The sequence below is a fragment of the Chiloscyllium punctatum genome, chromosome 17, assembly GCF_047496795.1.
Source record: "Chiloscyllium punctatum isolate Juve2018m chromosome 17, sChiPun1.3, whole genome shotgun sequence".
Classification (NCBI taxonomy): domain Eukaryota; kingdom Metazoa; phylum Chordata; class Chondrichthyes; order Orectolobiformes; family Hemiscylliidae; genus Chiloscyllium; species Chiloscyllium punctatum.
This window is the reverse complement of record NC_092755.1, coordinates 52,327,708-52,343,809: the sequence shown is the minus strand read 5'-3', so window position 1 is coordinate 52,343,809 and position 16,102 is coordinate 52,327,708. Positions and strand designations below refer to the sequence as shown.

Below are 16,102 nucleotides of genomic sequence, written 5' to 3'. Positions count from 1 at the left end.
AACGGTATCTTTCAACTCTCTCTCCTTTTAGAAATCATTGCAACGTTACGGGGTCACTCTGGCCTGGTGAAGGGCCTCACCTGGGATCCTGTTGGGAAATATATTGCATCCCAAGCAGATGACCGGAGTTTAAAAGTATGGAGGACCATGGACTGGCAGTTGGAGACGAACATCACAAAACCGTTCGATGAAGTACGTGGTTTCAGCAAATGTCTGATTTCCTCTTCTTCTGCAGTGTTTCAGTTCGCTGTTGATTTTTGATACCTCTGGGAAGCCCGGTGGTAACATTTCCCTGTAGCAAACCGGAATGCAGCCCTCTGGACAGTCATCATACAAGTTTTTATCCTGATCCTTTTTTCTCTCCCATGCTGCCTCCGTTGTGTCAAAGGTGGGGACAATTGGTAGATGCTACTTTGTTTGGTGTCCTGAGACTCTGTTTTACACTTGCACTTCTAAATAAATGGTAGGTAGCCCCAGCTTAAACTGATGGTAATCTTATTTTTACATTTGACCACAGCATGCTGCTCATTGTTCTGTATGAGACTGAATGGTCTGACCGGCGATCCTTAAGGAGCACTCTAAAATGGGTGTATTTTGAATTTTAGAAACAATTCTCTCTGGATCAAACGGCACCTAATGCTCCTGGTAGCTCTTAAAAATTGAACCTTTGCAGTTCTTCCTCATGATTATCTCCTACTTTGCCAACTTGCCTCACCAGCTGGGCTGCTTAGCAGACCCTCCGATTCTGTTCGGTCTATTTACTGAGATACTCAAGATAGAGAAAACTTGTAGTGATTTGGAAATTGCACACAATCGTGTGCATTGCTTGTGCCTCTGAAAATATTGAATCACAGAAGTATTATAGTGTAGAAGAAGGCCCACCATGACTGCACAGGCAATCCAATGTGCACCGCGGTTTTTCCAATTCTCCTGCCTTATTTTTATTTAAATCGTTGTATGATGTCCCATGAAGTCCTCAATTGAGCCTGCCTCTAACATATTTCCAGGCAGTGCATTACAGACTTGAACAATACATTGTGTGAGAAAGCTTTATCCCACATCACATTTGCTATTTTTGCAGATCATTGCGCCCTCTTTTCTTGATATTTTAAAAAAATGAATAGTTTCTCCCTACTTTTTCCAGCCCCCTCATAATTTTAAAACCCTCAATCAAAACTCATCTGAGCCTCTTCTCTCCAGTCTATCCTCATTGTAAAGTTTCTTATCCCTGTGACCATTCTTATACATCTTGCTGCATTGTCTGCAATGTGAGCACATCTTTCCGGTCGAGTGGCAAAATGAATAGCAGTCCGTACTTCAGCTGAGGTCTAACAAGTGTCTTACACAAGTTCATCACCTCCTTCCTCTTGAAAACTATGCCTATCGGTAAAGCTGAGGTACTGTATGGTTTATTAACTGCTCTCTTCACCTGTCCTGTCACCTTCAATGCTCTGCACATCTGCATCCAAATCCCTCTCCTCTTGCGCCCTCTTTAGAATTGCATCCCTCATTTTTGTGCTTTTAGAGTCAGTCATAGAACATCGAACATTACAGCGCAGTACAGGCCCTTTGGCCCTCGATGTTGCGCTGACCTGTGAAATAAATCTGAAGCCTATCTAACCTACGCTATTGCATTTTCATCCATATGTCTATCCAGTGACCATTTAAATGCCATTAATGTGGGCGAGCCTACTACTGTTTCAAGCAGGCTGTTCCACGCCTCTACTATTTTCTGAGTAAAGAAACTACCTCTGACATCTGTCCTATATCTATTATCCCTCAATTTAAAGCTATGTCCCCTCGTGTTAGACATCGCCATCCAAGGGGAAAGGCTGACACTAACCGCCCTCAGCCTTTCCTCGTAAGACCTTCTCTCTGTACCAGGCAGCATCCTAGTAAATCTCCTCTGAACCCTATCTAAAGCTTCCACATCCTTCCTATGATGTGGTGACCAGAACTGCACACAATACTCCAAATGTGACCTCACCAGAATTTTGTACAGTTGCAGCATGACCTCATGGTTCCGAAACTCAATCCCTCTATTAATAAAAGCCAGCATGTTGTATGGCTTCTTAACAACCCTATCAACCTGGTGGCAACTTTCAGGGCTCTGTGTATGTGGATCCCTGTTTGTCTTCGCTACCAAGAATCTTACCATTACCTCAGTACTCTGCATTCCTATTACTCCTTCCAAAGTGAATCACCTCACACTTTTCCGTGTTAAACTACGTTCTCCATCTCTCAGCCCAGCTCTGCAGCTTATCTATGTCCCTTTGTGACCTATAATATCCTTCAGCACTATCTACAACTGTACCGACCTTGGTGTTGTCCGCAAATTTACTAACCCATTCTTCTATGCCCTCAACCCGGTCATTTATAAAAATACAAAAAGCAGTGGCCCCAAAACAGATCCTTGTGGTACACCACTAGTAACTGAACTCTAGGATGAACATTTCCCATCAACCACAATCCTCTGTCTTCTTTCTGCTAGCCAATTTCTGATCCAAACCATTAAATCACCCTGAATCCCATGCCTCTGCATTTTGTGCAATAGCCTACTGTGGAGAACCTTATCAAACACCTTACTGAAATCCATAGAGGTTTACAGAATTAGGTTAGAGCCATAAAGGTTTCTGCTCAACTTGTCTATGCTGCCCAGTTTTCACAATTATTCGAGTTCCATTTGCCTGTATTTGGTCCATATCCCTTCGTACCTATCCCATCCAGGTACCTGTCCAAATCTTTATACATAACAAAATTGTACTCGCCAGCACCACTGCTGCAGGTAGTATGTCCCAGACACTCATCACCTGTTGTAAAAGTTATCCCTCCAGACACTTTTGTATCTCTCGCCTCTCACCTTAAACCTATGCCTTCTAGTTTTAGATTCCCCTACGATGGGGGAGAAACTGTTGACTATCCACCTTAGCTATGTCTCTCAGGATTTGATTGACCTCTATTGATTGACCTCTATTTTCTACAGTCCAGGAAAAAAAGTCCTAGTCTATCCAGTCTCTCCTTATAACTCAAACCTTCCTAGGTGGTATCCTAGTCAATCTTTTCTGCATTTTTTTCTAGTTTATTAATGTCCTTTCAATAGTAGGGTGAGAAGAACTGCACGCAGTACTCCAAATGTATTGTACAGCTGCAACAGATGTCCCAACTCCTTTTCAATTCTCTGAAAGATGGAAGCAAGCAATTTTCCTCCCAAAATGCACCATTTCTCTTCCTTGCATTGAATTGCATCTGCCATTTTATCTGCCCACTCCCCTAATTAGTCTGTGTCTTTTCGAGGTTCTACACTGTCTTCGCAGTTACAATGCTTCCAAGTTTCATATCTTCCGAGAACTTTAAAGTTGACCCTTGCATATCAATATCTAAATCAATGATGTATATCAGGAAAAACAAGGTTTCCAATACTGTCCCCCAGCTACAGAAAAAAATATTGATCATCACTCTGTTTCCTATCACTCAGTCATTTTAGTTTCCAAGTTGCTATTGTCTGGTTTATTCCTTGAGCAAAACCTTTCTTAAAAGTCTGTTGAGTGGCACTATTTCAAATGCAATCTGTAACTTCATGTATACCACATCAACAGCATTACCCTCATTGACCCTTTCTATTACCTCTTCAGTAATTTGGTTTCCCCGTTAGAAATTCATGTTGACTTTTTCTAATCAATCATCTTTCTCTGTGTGAATAAATGTTTTGAAATACTTCAACAAAAGTTAAACTGACTGATTTGAAATTGAAGGGCTTATCCTTAAACCTATAATGTCTTCACTTCTCCAGTCCTCTGGCATTTCGCTTGAGCCTGGGACAGACTGAAAGTTTATGACCAGTGCCCCCGCGATTTCCACTGTTACATCCTCCAGTACGCTTGGATGCATCTCACCCAGTCCTGGTGCCTTGTCAACTTTGATTAGCAACGGTCCATCTCACACCACTTCTTCAGCAATTTTAAATTCTTCTGTCACCAAGGTCTGGTAGCTTCTATCTATCTGAAGACTGTCGCAAGTATTCATTTAATACCTTAGCCATGTTCCCTCCCTTTTTTGTCTGTAGTTGGCACCACTCATTTACTGTTTATATGTCAATAGAATATTTTGGGATTTCCTTTTATTTCAGCTGCCAGTCTTTTCTCATAATTTCTCTTTGCTTCTCTAATATGATTTTTCTCCAACCCATTGACATTTCAATATTCCTCTTGGTTTCCTATTGTATTTTCCTTTGTTTCCTACTTGACTGTCCTAAACACATTTTTTCTTCTTTAATGTAATTCTATCTCCTTTGTCATCCAGAGACATCTGGATTTGTTTGTTAAGCCTTTTTCTTTTGGAGACAATATCTCTTGATTGGATCCAAAATATCTCCTCTTCAAAAGTAGCCCATTGCTTAGTTATAACAATTCCTGCTAACCTTTCATTCTAGTCGGACAGCCCAGCTCTGTGCTTAGCCCATCAAAGTTGGCTCTCGACCAATTGATTTTTTTTTAACTGTGGATTGACCGTTGACATTCTCCACTGTCATCTGAAACCTCTCTCTGCTAAATATCCTCTCCTGATGCTTGACTTATTTCATTTTCATGAATTAGATCCAACAGTGCATACTTTCTTTTTGAACTATATGCAGACAACAGTAGGAAATTCTCTTGAACACAATCTAGGAACATTTGCCCTTCTGTCCTTTACATTCCCAACATTCCAGTCTAGATTTGGGTAGTGCAAGTCCCTCATTATGCTTGCTGTAATTGTATATTGTAATGTTGGCATTTCTCTGTAATATCCCTGCAGATTTGCTTCTCTACAATCTTCCCATAGTTGGCCATCTATAGACATTGCTCAGTGAATGTAATTGCACTCATTTTTGTCCTAAGCTCAAGCCAAATTGACTTTGTGAATTTGTATCTGAAAATATGTGTTGGCCAAATTCTAAATCAGTTAATGCTGCCTTGTGAGCATTACAGAAGGATAAGCTGTGTGCTAGTGTTTCAGCAAAAGTTGGAAATATAACAACAGTTGTTATTGCTCTATTATGTCATGATAATTGTTGTAAAATGTCTTGATAGCATGGTTTATCTGATCAAAAAGAGTTATTGTCCATATCTTTGCTGCATCTTACTACAGTGTGCAGGCACAACACACGTACTGCGCTTAAGTTGGTCTCCAGATGGCCATTACCTCGTATCTGCCCATGCAATGAACAACTCTGGCCCCACTGCACAGATTATTGAGCGAGATGGCTGGAAAACAAACATGGACTTTGTTGGCCACCGGAAGGCAGTGACTGTAGTGGTAAGTTTTGCTGATCTTTTGAATCTTGCAGTAATTCCTTTACAAGAGTGTAACTTGCAAGTCTTTGTTGCGTACAATTGTGTATTTTAGTTTGCAGTGAAGAAGACAGTAAGTTTAGAAACAATGGTTTTGGACCAGAGTTTACTGACAGTCTTTGAGAGGCTCGTGATACTCGGTTGTTGATGCGCAAATTGCGTAGCAACTTGAGACAAATACAGTGGTATGGTAAACAAGAAAATCAGTAAATTGCTTTGTTGTCAGCTTCTTGGAAATGGCATATTCCTGTTTGAGGCACTGTTGGATGTGAAACTTCTGGATTTGGATGGCAAATATAAATTAAAGTTGCTGTTGAGTTAAGAGCTTGACCTCCCTTTATTCAAGATACCAGTTTTGAAAATGTATAAGTTTTGACCATCACCAAACAACCTCTCTGGACCTGAATGCTGCCTTTTATAAGGGTGGTGGCCTGTTCCACGGCACGGTGGTTCAGTGGTTAGCACTGCTGCCTCACAGCACCAGAAACCCGGGTTTAATTCCCGCCTCTGGCAACTGTCTGTGTGGAGTTTGCACATTCTCCCATGTCTGCGTGGGTTTTCTCCGGGTGCTCCGGTTTCCTCCCATAGTCCAAAGATGTGCAGGTTAGGTGAATTGGCCACGCTAAATTGCCCGTAGTGTTAGGTGAAGGGGTAACTGTAGAGGAATGGGTCTGGGTGGGTTGCTCTTCGGAGGGTCGGTGTGGACTTGTTGGGCCGAAAGGCCTGTTTCCGCACTGTAAGTAATCTAATCTAAAGAAATATTTTGATTTTTTCAACTTTGCATTGAGAGAGAGAAAACAAGAGAAAATATAATCAATCTTTTAGTTTCATGGAATTGTAAGTTGTATTTTCTGGTCATATTTTTATGCTGTCCATGCTGATTCAATCTAAATGATTAAAGAGATGCATAGTTGCTTGCCAGTGCCCAAATTTCCCCAATGCCCTGTGAGGGGCGCTGTATTTCTATGATCTCCCAAATACAGCCATTTGTTCTGCAAGTCCTTATGGAAACTTCATTGGGTAAAGACAAATTAAAAAGGTCAAGGACTGGATGCCATTTGTTCGCTAGCTACTTCAGATCCCTGGCCCAATATGGAACCACCATGAGGTAAAAGCAGGAGAGATATGTTTTGTAAGAGTCGAGTTTTATGTTTTGATTTGTATCTCTATCAAAAACTGAGCTAGGAAACGCAGACTTGTTATTTTGATCCTATAAATGGAGCATTCAGCACAAAGGTATACAGGAAAGCAACACACACAGACCAAGTCCTGAACTATGAAAGCAACCACCCCAACACACACAAACGAAGTTGCATCAAGACACTATTCAAAAGGGCCACAACACACTGCAGCACACCAGAACTGCAAAAAGACGAAGAAGAACACCTATACAATGTATTCGCCAAAAACAGATACTCGCGCAATTTCATCAACAGATGCCTAAGGGAAAGACAACAGAACGAGGACATGCCGCAACCCAAAGGACGAGCCACACTACCATACATCAGGAGTATTTCCGAACTGACAGCCAGACTACTGCGACCACTAGGACTCATAACAGCACACAAACCAACAGCCATGCTCCGACAACAACTCACCAGAACGAAGGACCCAATACCCAGCATGAGCAAAACCAATGTAGTGTACAAAGTCCCATGCAAGGACTGCACAAAACACTACATAGGACAAACAGGAGGACAGCTAACGATCCGCATCCATGAACACCAACTAGCCACGAAATGACACGACCAGCTATCCTTAGTAGCCACACACGCAGATGACAAGCAACATGAATTCGACTGGGACAACACTACTATTATGGGGCAAGCCAAACAGAGAACAGCCAGGGAATTCCGAGAGGCATGGCACTCATCCACAGATTCTATCAACAAACACATCGACCTGGACCCAATATACCAGCCACTGCAGCGGACAGGAACTGGCAACCAGAAGCGGCAAAGACAAACCACTATAAATGCCGGAGGAAACATCACAGAAGCGCTTCACAGGAGACACCCAAGCACTAAGAATGTCACCTAGACAGGGGACAAAACATTTGCAACACAAATTCCCAGCTCGGCGAACAGAACCACAACATTGATTCTATAAAGTTACTTCTCATTTATTAGCTATTTCCTTAGTTCCCTGGAATTGATGGTTTATGCTAGAATGGTGGTTATCAAACCGTTCCTTACAAATGTTTGCAAATATTGATACCTTCCTGGAAATTCCTGACTTAAGAACGTGATGTTAACTGCAGAAAGGAAATCACAGAGTCATACAGCGTGGAAACAGACCCTTCAGTCCAACTGGTCCATGCCGACCATATTCCCAAACTAAACAAATCCCACCTACCTGTTTGGCCCATATCCCTCCAAACCTTTTCTGTTCATGTACTCATCCATGTACTTAGCCCATTGACCCAATTGATCAAGATCCATTTGTAATCTTAGATAACCTCCTTCACTGTCCACTTTACCACCAATTTTGGTGTCATCTACAAACTCCCTAACCATACCTCCTATATTCTCATCCAAATAATTTATATAAATTGCAAAAAACACCGGACCCAGTACCGATCCCTGTGGAACACTGCTGGTCACAGGCCTCCAGTCCTAAAAGCAACCTTCTACCACACTGTCTCCCAATGTAAAGACAATTTTGTATCCAAATTGACAAGTTCACCCTGAATCCCATGTGATCTAACTTTATTGATTAGTCACCATGTGGAACCTTATCGAAGGCTTTCCTAAAGTCTAAGTAAACAACGCCTACTGCTCTGCCTTCAACAATCTTTTTGGTCATTTCCTCAAAATGCTCAATCTTGTTTGTGAGACATGATTTCCGTCACACAAAACCATGCTCATTCCAAAAAATGTTTAACTCCATCCATTGCTTGCTTTGGCTGTTCATTCCAAACACTAATCACTCTTTGTGTAAAAAAAAAAGTTGCTCCTCATGTCCTTTTTAAACGTCCTCGTCTTCTCTGTTTAAAAATATGCCCCTAATTTTGAACGACCCCCCCCTCCCCGTAGGGAAAAAGACCTTTGCTGTTTACCTTATCTATACCCCTCATGATTTTGTAAACCTCTATTATGTCACCTCCCAATCTCCTACTTTGCAGTGAAGAAGGTCCCAGCCTGTTTTTATAACTCGAGCCCTCCATTCCCGGCAACATCCTGATAAATCTTTTTCTGAATCTTCTCCAATTTAATAAACTGCCTCCTATAATAGGGTGACCAGAACTGCACTCAGTACTCCAGAAGAGGCCTCAATAATATCCTGTATATAGAGTCATAGAGATGTACAGCAAGGAAACAAACCCTTCAGTCCAACCTGTCCATGCCGACCAGCTATCCCAACCCAATCTAGTCCCAGCTGCCAGCACCCGGCCCATATCCCTCCAAACCCTTTCCTATTCATATACCATGCCCCTCATAATTTTGTAAACCTCTATAAATTAACTCCTCAGCCTCCAACGCTCCAGGGAAAACAGCTGCAGCCTATTCAGCCTCTCCCTATAGCTCAAATCCTCCAACCCTGGAAACATCCTTGTAAATCTTTTCTGAACCCTTTCAAGTTTCACAACATCTTTCTGACCTCAACATGACTTCCCAACCCCTATATTTAAAGGTCTGGGCAATGAAGGCAAGCGTACTAAAAGCCTTCTTAACCACCCTGACTACCTGTGATAAACATTTCAAAGAATAATGTACCTGAACCCCTAGGACTCTCTGTTCCACAATTAATTGTGTAAGTCCTGCCCTTGTTTGTTTTATCAAAATGCAATACCTCACATTTATCTAAATTAAACTTGATCTGCTGCTCCTCAACCCATTGACCCAATTGACCAAGATCCCGTTGTAATCTTAGATTACAATCTTCACTTTCCACTATCCCACCAATTTTGGTGTCATCTACAAACTTCCCAACCATACCTCCTATATTCTCATCCAAATAACTTCTATAAGTCGCAAACAAAAATGAACCCAGAACCGATCCCTGTGGAACACTGCTGATCTCAGGCCTCCAGTCCAAAAAGCAACCTTCCACCGCCACTCTGTCTTCCAAACTCATCCTGAGTCCCATGTGATCTAACTTTATTGATTAGTCACCATGTGGAACCTTATTGAAGGCTTTTCTAAAGTTTAAATAAACCACGTCTACCGTTCTTCTTTCATTGGTCTTTTTTTGGTTATTTCCTCTAAACGCTGAATCGAGTTTGTGAGACATGATTTCCCTCGCACAAAATCACGCTCATTCCCAAAAATGTGTCGTTCTGACTCAGTAATTGAAATAATCAATCAATGAAGAAACTGAGGGATCTTGTACCCTCAAAAACACTTGGGTTTTAGAACCCGAGTTTGTAATCCTATGTACTTCAATATGGTTGTGTGGGTTAAGTTCCGTTAACAGCTACTCTTCAAGTGCAGGCCTGGATAATGAACACTGATAGTTTATTAGTAGATTCTTTCATTGTTGTCATGATTTTGGTAGAATCTAAGCCAGGGGATGGTGCTGCCTTGCTTCCTCATTTCTCTGCTACAATGCACCATGTACTCCACCTCAGCAGTCTTGGTATTAGTGTGGGCCTTCTCACCAAATCATAGTCTCATCTCTCTCTCCTTCCAAGTTTTCTCTTTCTCCTAGCTCACCTCTCAGACCCATGCTTTGAAAATAATCATTTTCTGTTGCTCGCCAAATCCCACCCCTAGTTACCTAGCTCACCATTTCTCTCCCATCTTGACACCGTGTTTTATCAGCTTTGGTAATTTTAATGTCCAATTCACCTTCCCTTTTTCCTCCGGCTTCACTGTCCCCTTTCAATATCTCCTGCCCTTGCTTCTGTCTTCATGGAAATCTTTCTACATTGTGTCTCTGTTCTTTCTAATCCCATTTCTCAGTCATAGATTAGATAGTCTGCAGTCCTAACTATTTGTTTTCATGTTCAATTAAAAGTCTTAGCTATTGGTCTTTCATTCTAATGGAGTTTCCTCATCCTATATTCAGCATCACTCATTCTTGTTAAGTTGTATCCGTTAAGGTCAACTCTCACCACGTGCCAAGGAGTGAGTTTGAGATCACCTGGCTCAGCATTATGTGATTTATTTACTCACTGAGGATTGGTGCGGATTGGTTTGACTTCTATTTAGCAATAATTATCCTAATTCTCATGGAAAAGTTGAATCTTCCTAATGCCCTTTACTGTGCAGTCACTACAAGATAGGTGGAGTCTGTCTTCAGTCTTTATTGTTTTAGCTGCCTACTTGATGTAGTGGTCATGCTTTGTCTGTATTCCATTAAGTTGCTGATCCTAAAGATCCTGATTCTTTTTCAAGATAATTTCTGAAATCACATTCCACCACCTTTTCACCTATCGCTTTCCAAACCCTGACCTTGGTGGACTGAGGACAATCTAAGTGTAATGAATACTCAAGCACTTCTTCCTCCCTGACTCCAAATTGGACGTGTTTCAATAGATCTAATCTTTATAAATTTTTAGAATTGGTTTCATTTCTCGTGCATCCTGCTTGGATATGGTGACAACTCCAAGTTATTCCCCAACTGCACTGTAGTAGTCAGTTCGCTGGTGTCTTTAAAGCTCTGGGGTATTTAACTATGGAGTGGATATATTTCCACAAATGGATAGGGAAATGCTTCCAAAGCTAGAACTACTTGCACGACAAATTGTTTGGAGAATGATATCTGTCAGAAAACTGAGGTTTATAAGTGCCACATTTAAAATTCTTTATTCAACTCTGTTCTGCAGTGGCAGTATAGAGGGAAATAAGAGTTATGATAAAGTTTCAGAGAATATATTTATGGGTAACAAAAGAGAAACCAGAAGATTTCTGTACACAACAGGAAAAGAGACAAAATTATTTAATATGGATTACAAATGGAAGCCAGCATGGATTTGTGAAAGGCAAGTCTTTTCTCTTGATAACTTCATTAGCTACTTCAATGAGGTAATTGAGAGGGATGGTGAGGGCAGCACAATTGGAGCAGTATATGCAAACTTTCAAATGGTGTTTGGTAAAGTGCAAATAGCCTTCTTAGCAAATTTAAAACCCATAGGATTAAAAGCATAATTAATATTTGCACAATTAATATTTGCAAAATTGTCTGCAGGCCAGGAAAGGGAACCCTGATAAAGTATTGTATTTTGCACTAGAGATAATGTCACAGTAGTGTCTTTAACTGGTCAAAGTTGGGCCAATTCTTCCTCTTGGTGTATATTAGTAATATAAACTTAGGCTATAGGGCATAATTTCAAAGTTTGTAGATGAGCCAAAACTTGGCAACTTATGAAACAATGAGGAAATAACAATGGACTATAAGTAGACATGAATGAGTGAAATGGTAGACACATGGCAGGTGAAATTTAATGCAATGATATTAAAATTAATTAGTTTGGCAGGAAGAACAAGGAGGTGCAATATAAAAGAGCTAATGCGTTTAAAGAGGGTGTAGGAACAAACGTTTGAGGGTGGAAAACCAAGGAGAGAAGACAATTGTTAAGGCAAAATGGAGCTTTGATTTTAGAATGTAAAAGCAAAGGTGTTATGGGGAAAATGTATAAGACACTGGTTGGGCTCCAGCTGGAGAATTGTGAATTCTGGGCACCATGTTTCAGGAAGGATTTCACAGCTTTAAGAAGATTGACACCTGGAGCCGTTTCTCTTCGTTTTTAATTTTGCATAAAGGCAGTTTTAAATATTAGTGTATGCTGCACACACATGATTATGAAAAGAAGCTGATTAACGCTTTGGCTGAATGGTAACAGAGCAGAAAGACTTTAGTTACAGGGAGAGGCTAGAGAAGTTTGCGTTGTTAACCTTTAAGCCAAGGAGGTTACTGGCTGATTGGATGGATGTTCGATTAATGATTTTGATGTGTAACTGAAGCAAAGTTGTTTCCAAAAGCAGAAAGCTCAGTAACTAGAGGTCACAACATTAAAGTATAGTAATTGGCCAGAGATGATATGAAAGACAAAAGTTACTTTAGGCAGTGAGTTACCACCTGGAATACATTGCCTCCAAGAGTGATGTAATGCTCAGAAGACAAATTATTTGAATAAACACTTGAAGGGAAAACAAAATGCAGCACTTTAGAAAAGGAACAGTGATGTCAAAGCACTGACATGATGAGTGTATGGTCTCTTTTTTTTAAAGTAGGTTATGTGGTGATTTAATAACTCTTCATGACTTGTAAAGAAGATTAAGTGTAAAATTGGATTCTTTGGAGTCGTGTTTCAAAATGCCTTTATTGTCCTTCCCAGCTGCTGCCTCATTCCAGTGAAAATACGGCTTGCCCTTTGCATTTATAAATGTCAGCTGAATATAACATCAGGAAGATCAAATTAAGATCATTGCATTTTATTCAGGGTGTTTTAAAATTATTCTGAGGTTAGAGTAGCGAATAGTTTGGTGTGCCTTTCATGTAAGCAGCCTCAGTAAAATTCTAAATTGGAACTACCCTTTTGGTTTCTTTCTTATTTATAGCATCACAAGATGATCTTTCTTCCTGTCTCGTAAATTCATTATTCTTTCCCACTTCGACATTGGCCAAGTAATCCATCCCCAAAACCATTATTTAATCATTCCGTCAATTCCCTCGCTTAACCATTTTATGGACACCTTGTTTGCAGTTAGTTCCTGAAAAACCCGTTTCCAGGCAGGTGCAGCAGTGGTTTATTCTGCTAGAATTATCGAGGTCCGCTGAACTAAACACGTGGGGGAGAAAATGAAGGTCATTCTTTATAACGTTTCATCATGTTAATTGGATCTCTTTCTATTGTGTATGTGTTTTTAAATAAGATGGATTGCATGTTTGTAGCCTAGTCTGCTAGCATACTGCCTTTGAAAACCAGGATTCAGTTGTTAGAAATGCCTTATTGCCATAAAAATATCAGATAACTGTATCACTCTTGTGTCATGCTTTAAATTTGATTTCAAGATGGACTGGTGAAAGCTAAGATGAAGTCAAGAGCTGTCTTCAGGCTTAGATTTTGAAGTAACACTATTTATTATACTTTTGTAGGAAATACAATCTGATTTATAATTACACTATTTTATTCAAATATCTACATGCTCTTTAAACTCAAGTTCTAGTGTGCTCCAACAACCAATTGGGTGGCACGGTGGCTCAGCAGTTAGCACTGCTACCTCACAGTGCCAGGGATTCATGTTTAATTCCACCCTCTGACGACTGCCTGTGTGGAGTTTGCACATTCTCCCTCTTGTCTGTGGGGGTTTTCTCCAGGTGCTCTGGTTTTCTCTCATTGTCCAAAGATATGCAAGGCATGCTAAATTGCCCGTACTGTCTGCGGATGTGCAGGCTAAGTACATTAGCCATGGCAAATGTAGAGTTACATGGACTGGGTGGGTCTGGGTTGGATACAGTTTGTGGACTCGATGGGCTGAATGGCCTGCTTCCACACTGTAGGGATTCTACGATTCACTCGCACTGTTCTATTTATATTCGGCAATGTGCAGCTCTGCAACGTCTTTGCGTGGTTGCTTCAAGGTGTTGAAACCATCACACAATAGTTACTACTTCATCAATATCATCAATTAAATTTACTTTCAGTCAGAAAGATGGTAATGACAATTAGCTGGACTTTTGAACTCCATTTTGCAGATTTGGTCAGCAATCTGACTTGCATTTGGATGCTATTAAAAGGGGATGGGAGGAAAAGGTGAAGATATCAGGAAGATTTGAGCTTTTTTTGTTTGGTGTCTTCAACCAATTATATATCTCCATAGTGTAGTCACCATTTAATATAGGAAATGGGTAACTTACTGTCTGAGGGACTTTGAGGGCAATGTGATGATGAACTGATAATCCTTTTACTGATGTTGATCTATGGCTACCTATATAGCAGGCCACTACAGAGAATCCCCGTATTCATCTTTGAAAAAGAGTGAAATTCCAGCTTTTAATTCCCACCCAAGGGAGTAGATGAAGCTTCAGTTTCATCTCATCAGATAGATAATACTCCCTGGGTGCTGCATCAGAATATCAAATGATATTACACGCTCAAGATTCTGAAGTCGGACCTAAATCCACAAGTGCTGCTACTGGTGTTAGACTTATGACTTGATTCTGGGCAGTGCTGGTGAAGAATGGGAGGAGTCTATCATAATATTATCACATTCTTTCATGCAGGCAAAGCGAATGCAGATGGTTATAAAGAGACAGCACTAATATTCTGAAAGACATTGTAATTTCCTTTCCAGTGTTATGCATTGAATAGTTTACATTTCTTTGTGCTTCTGCAATAATCTTTTGTAGACTGTTTTCCTTCTTGCTTGTTATATGTTTGGGTGATAGATTGACATTGCTGTCATGGGAATGATGGAGTATTTATCTGATGGTTGTTGGAAGTGAACTTTCTTGAAGCATTAGTTCTAATGGAAGTGATTCTTGTCTCAGCTATTCTTGCAGATGTGCAAGGTCCTGATAGCAGAGTAATTGGGAACTGGTTATTCAGTGACGCATTAAACAGCATAAAGTGTTTTGACTATTCTGTAACTTATCAAAAGTAATGAGTAGAATGAATAATCACTTGTCAACTACAGGCTGCGTGTAATTCTGAATAGGGAGACGGTGATTTGGGAATAAATGTAGCCGATCCAACTTTTAATCGTTACAAAATGTTCTTTAAGTTGTAATAAAATTTAAACTAACAAATGTGGTTGGTTGTAGTTTTTTGTGTTGTCAGCATAATATATTAAACTCTCGTGGGAGATCATTAAGAGGTACGGATTTTACTCTGTGCCCAAGCTTCCGTGCTTGTTTTTAATTGTACTATAGAATGAAATATAAATATAGATGCAACAGTGGTGAAGTTCACATGCAGCTGAGCTGCCTGTGTGTCTGGGAATGTTGCTGAGCAGTGGTCCTTTTCACCAGGCCGTGGACGATAATGTGAGGAATTGGCAGCTTGCTTTTACTTTAAATGTTGAGGTGCCTCTTGTTGATCTGATGTTAAGAGTTTTCCTCTTCTATTGCCATTTTCAGAAATTTAATCCCAAAATTTTCAAGAAAAAGCCACGCAATGGGAGCTCCAATAAGCCAAGCTGTCCTTATTGTTGTTGTGCAGTTGGGAGCAAGGACCGGTCTCTCTCTGTTTGGGTAAGTTCTAAGCAGCTTTTTTCTTAAATGACATTTCAAGACTAATGAAATGTATTTGTTTTGCATTGCAATTTTCTTTATAGATAGTTATTGCATGACTACTTATGCAAGTTATATATTCAGAGGATGGAAAATCCATCATCCATCTTGTACAGAGTCATAGCATTATTAAAGCACAGAAAGAGGCAATTTGACCCTCTGGATTCATGCTGGCTGCCTGCAGGACAATTCAGTCAGCCCCATTCCCCATGTCTATCCCTGTGGTCCACCTAAGTTTAATTCCTTTAAGTGCCATCTAAATTAATCTCAAAGTAGTTGATTACCATGCTTTTACCACCCTGTTAGGCAGTGACTTCCAGGTCATTCCTACTTGCTATGTAAAAAAGGAGAACTATTCCTGCTGCCCTCAGTATTTCTTACCCAAATCCTTAAGCTCCTGTCATCCAGGAATTGTACCATAAACAAACAAAGCAGCTTTTCTTTGTCTTTAATGCTGTCTAGCTTCTACTTGATGCCATCTCTCTCACTTTTACACGAGCTCTTTTTTTTCTGAATCATTTACTCCCATAATTGGGCTGACAGATCCTGAACTTCTCTCCAATTAGGCTTTAAGTCTAAACCTGCACTGTGAATTC

At 40.4% G+C, this 16,102-nt stretch overlaps 1 protein-coding gene across 1 annotated transcript in view; it reads left to right on the top strand.

Annotated features, from left to right (window-relative positions):
* Positions 1 to 16,102, top strand: part of hira (histone cell cycle regulator a) — a 113,702-nt gene that overhangs the window by 18,035 nt on the left and 79,565 nt on the right. Inside the window, exons 7-9 of the mRNA XM_072587123.1 lie at positions 32 to 192; positions 5,125 to 5,292; positions 15,354 to 15,467. Coding sequence (XP_072443224.1) covers positions 32 to 192; positions 5,125 to 5,292; positions 15,354 to 15,467 — 443 coding nt within the window. The remainder of the gene's footprint in view (positions 1 to 31; positions 193 to 5,124; positions 5,293 to 15,353; positions 15,468 to 16,102) is intronic.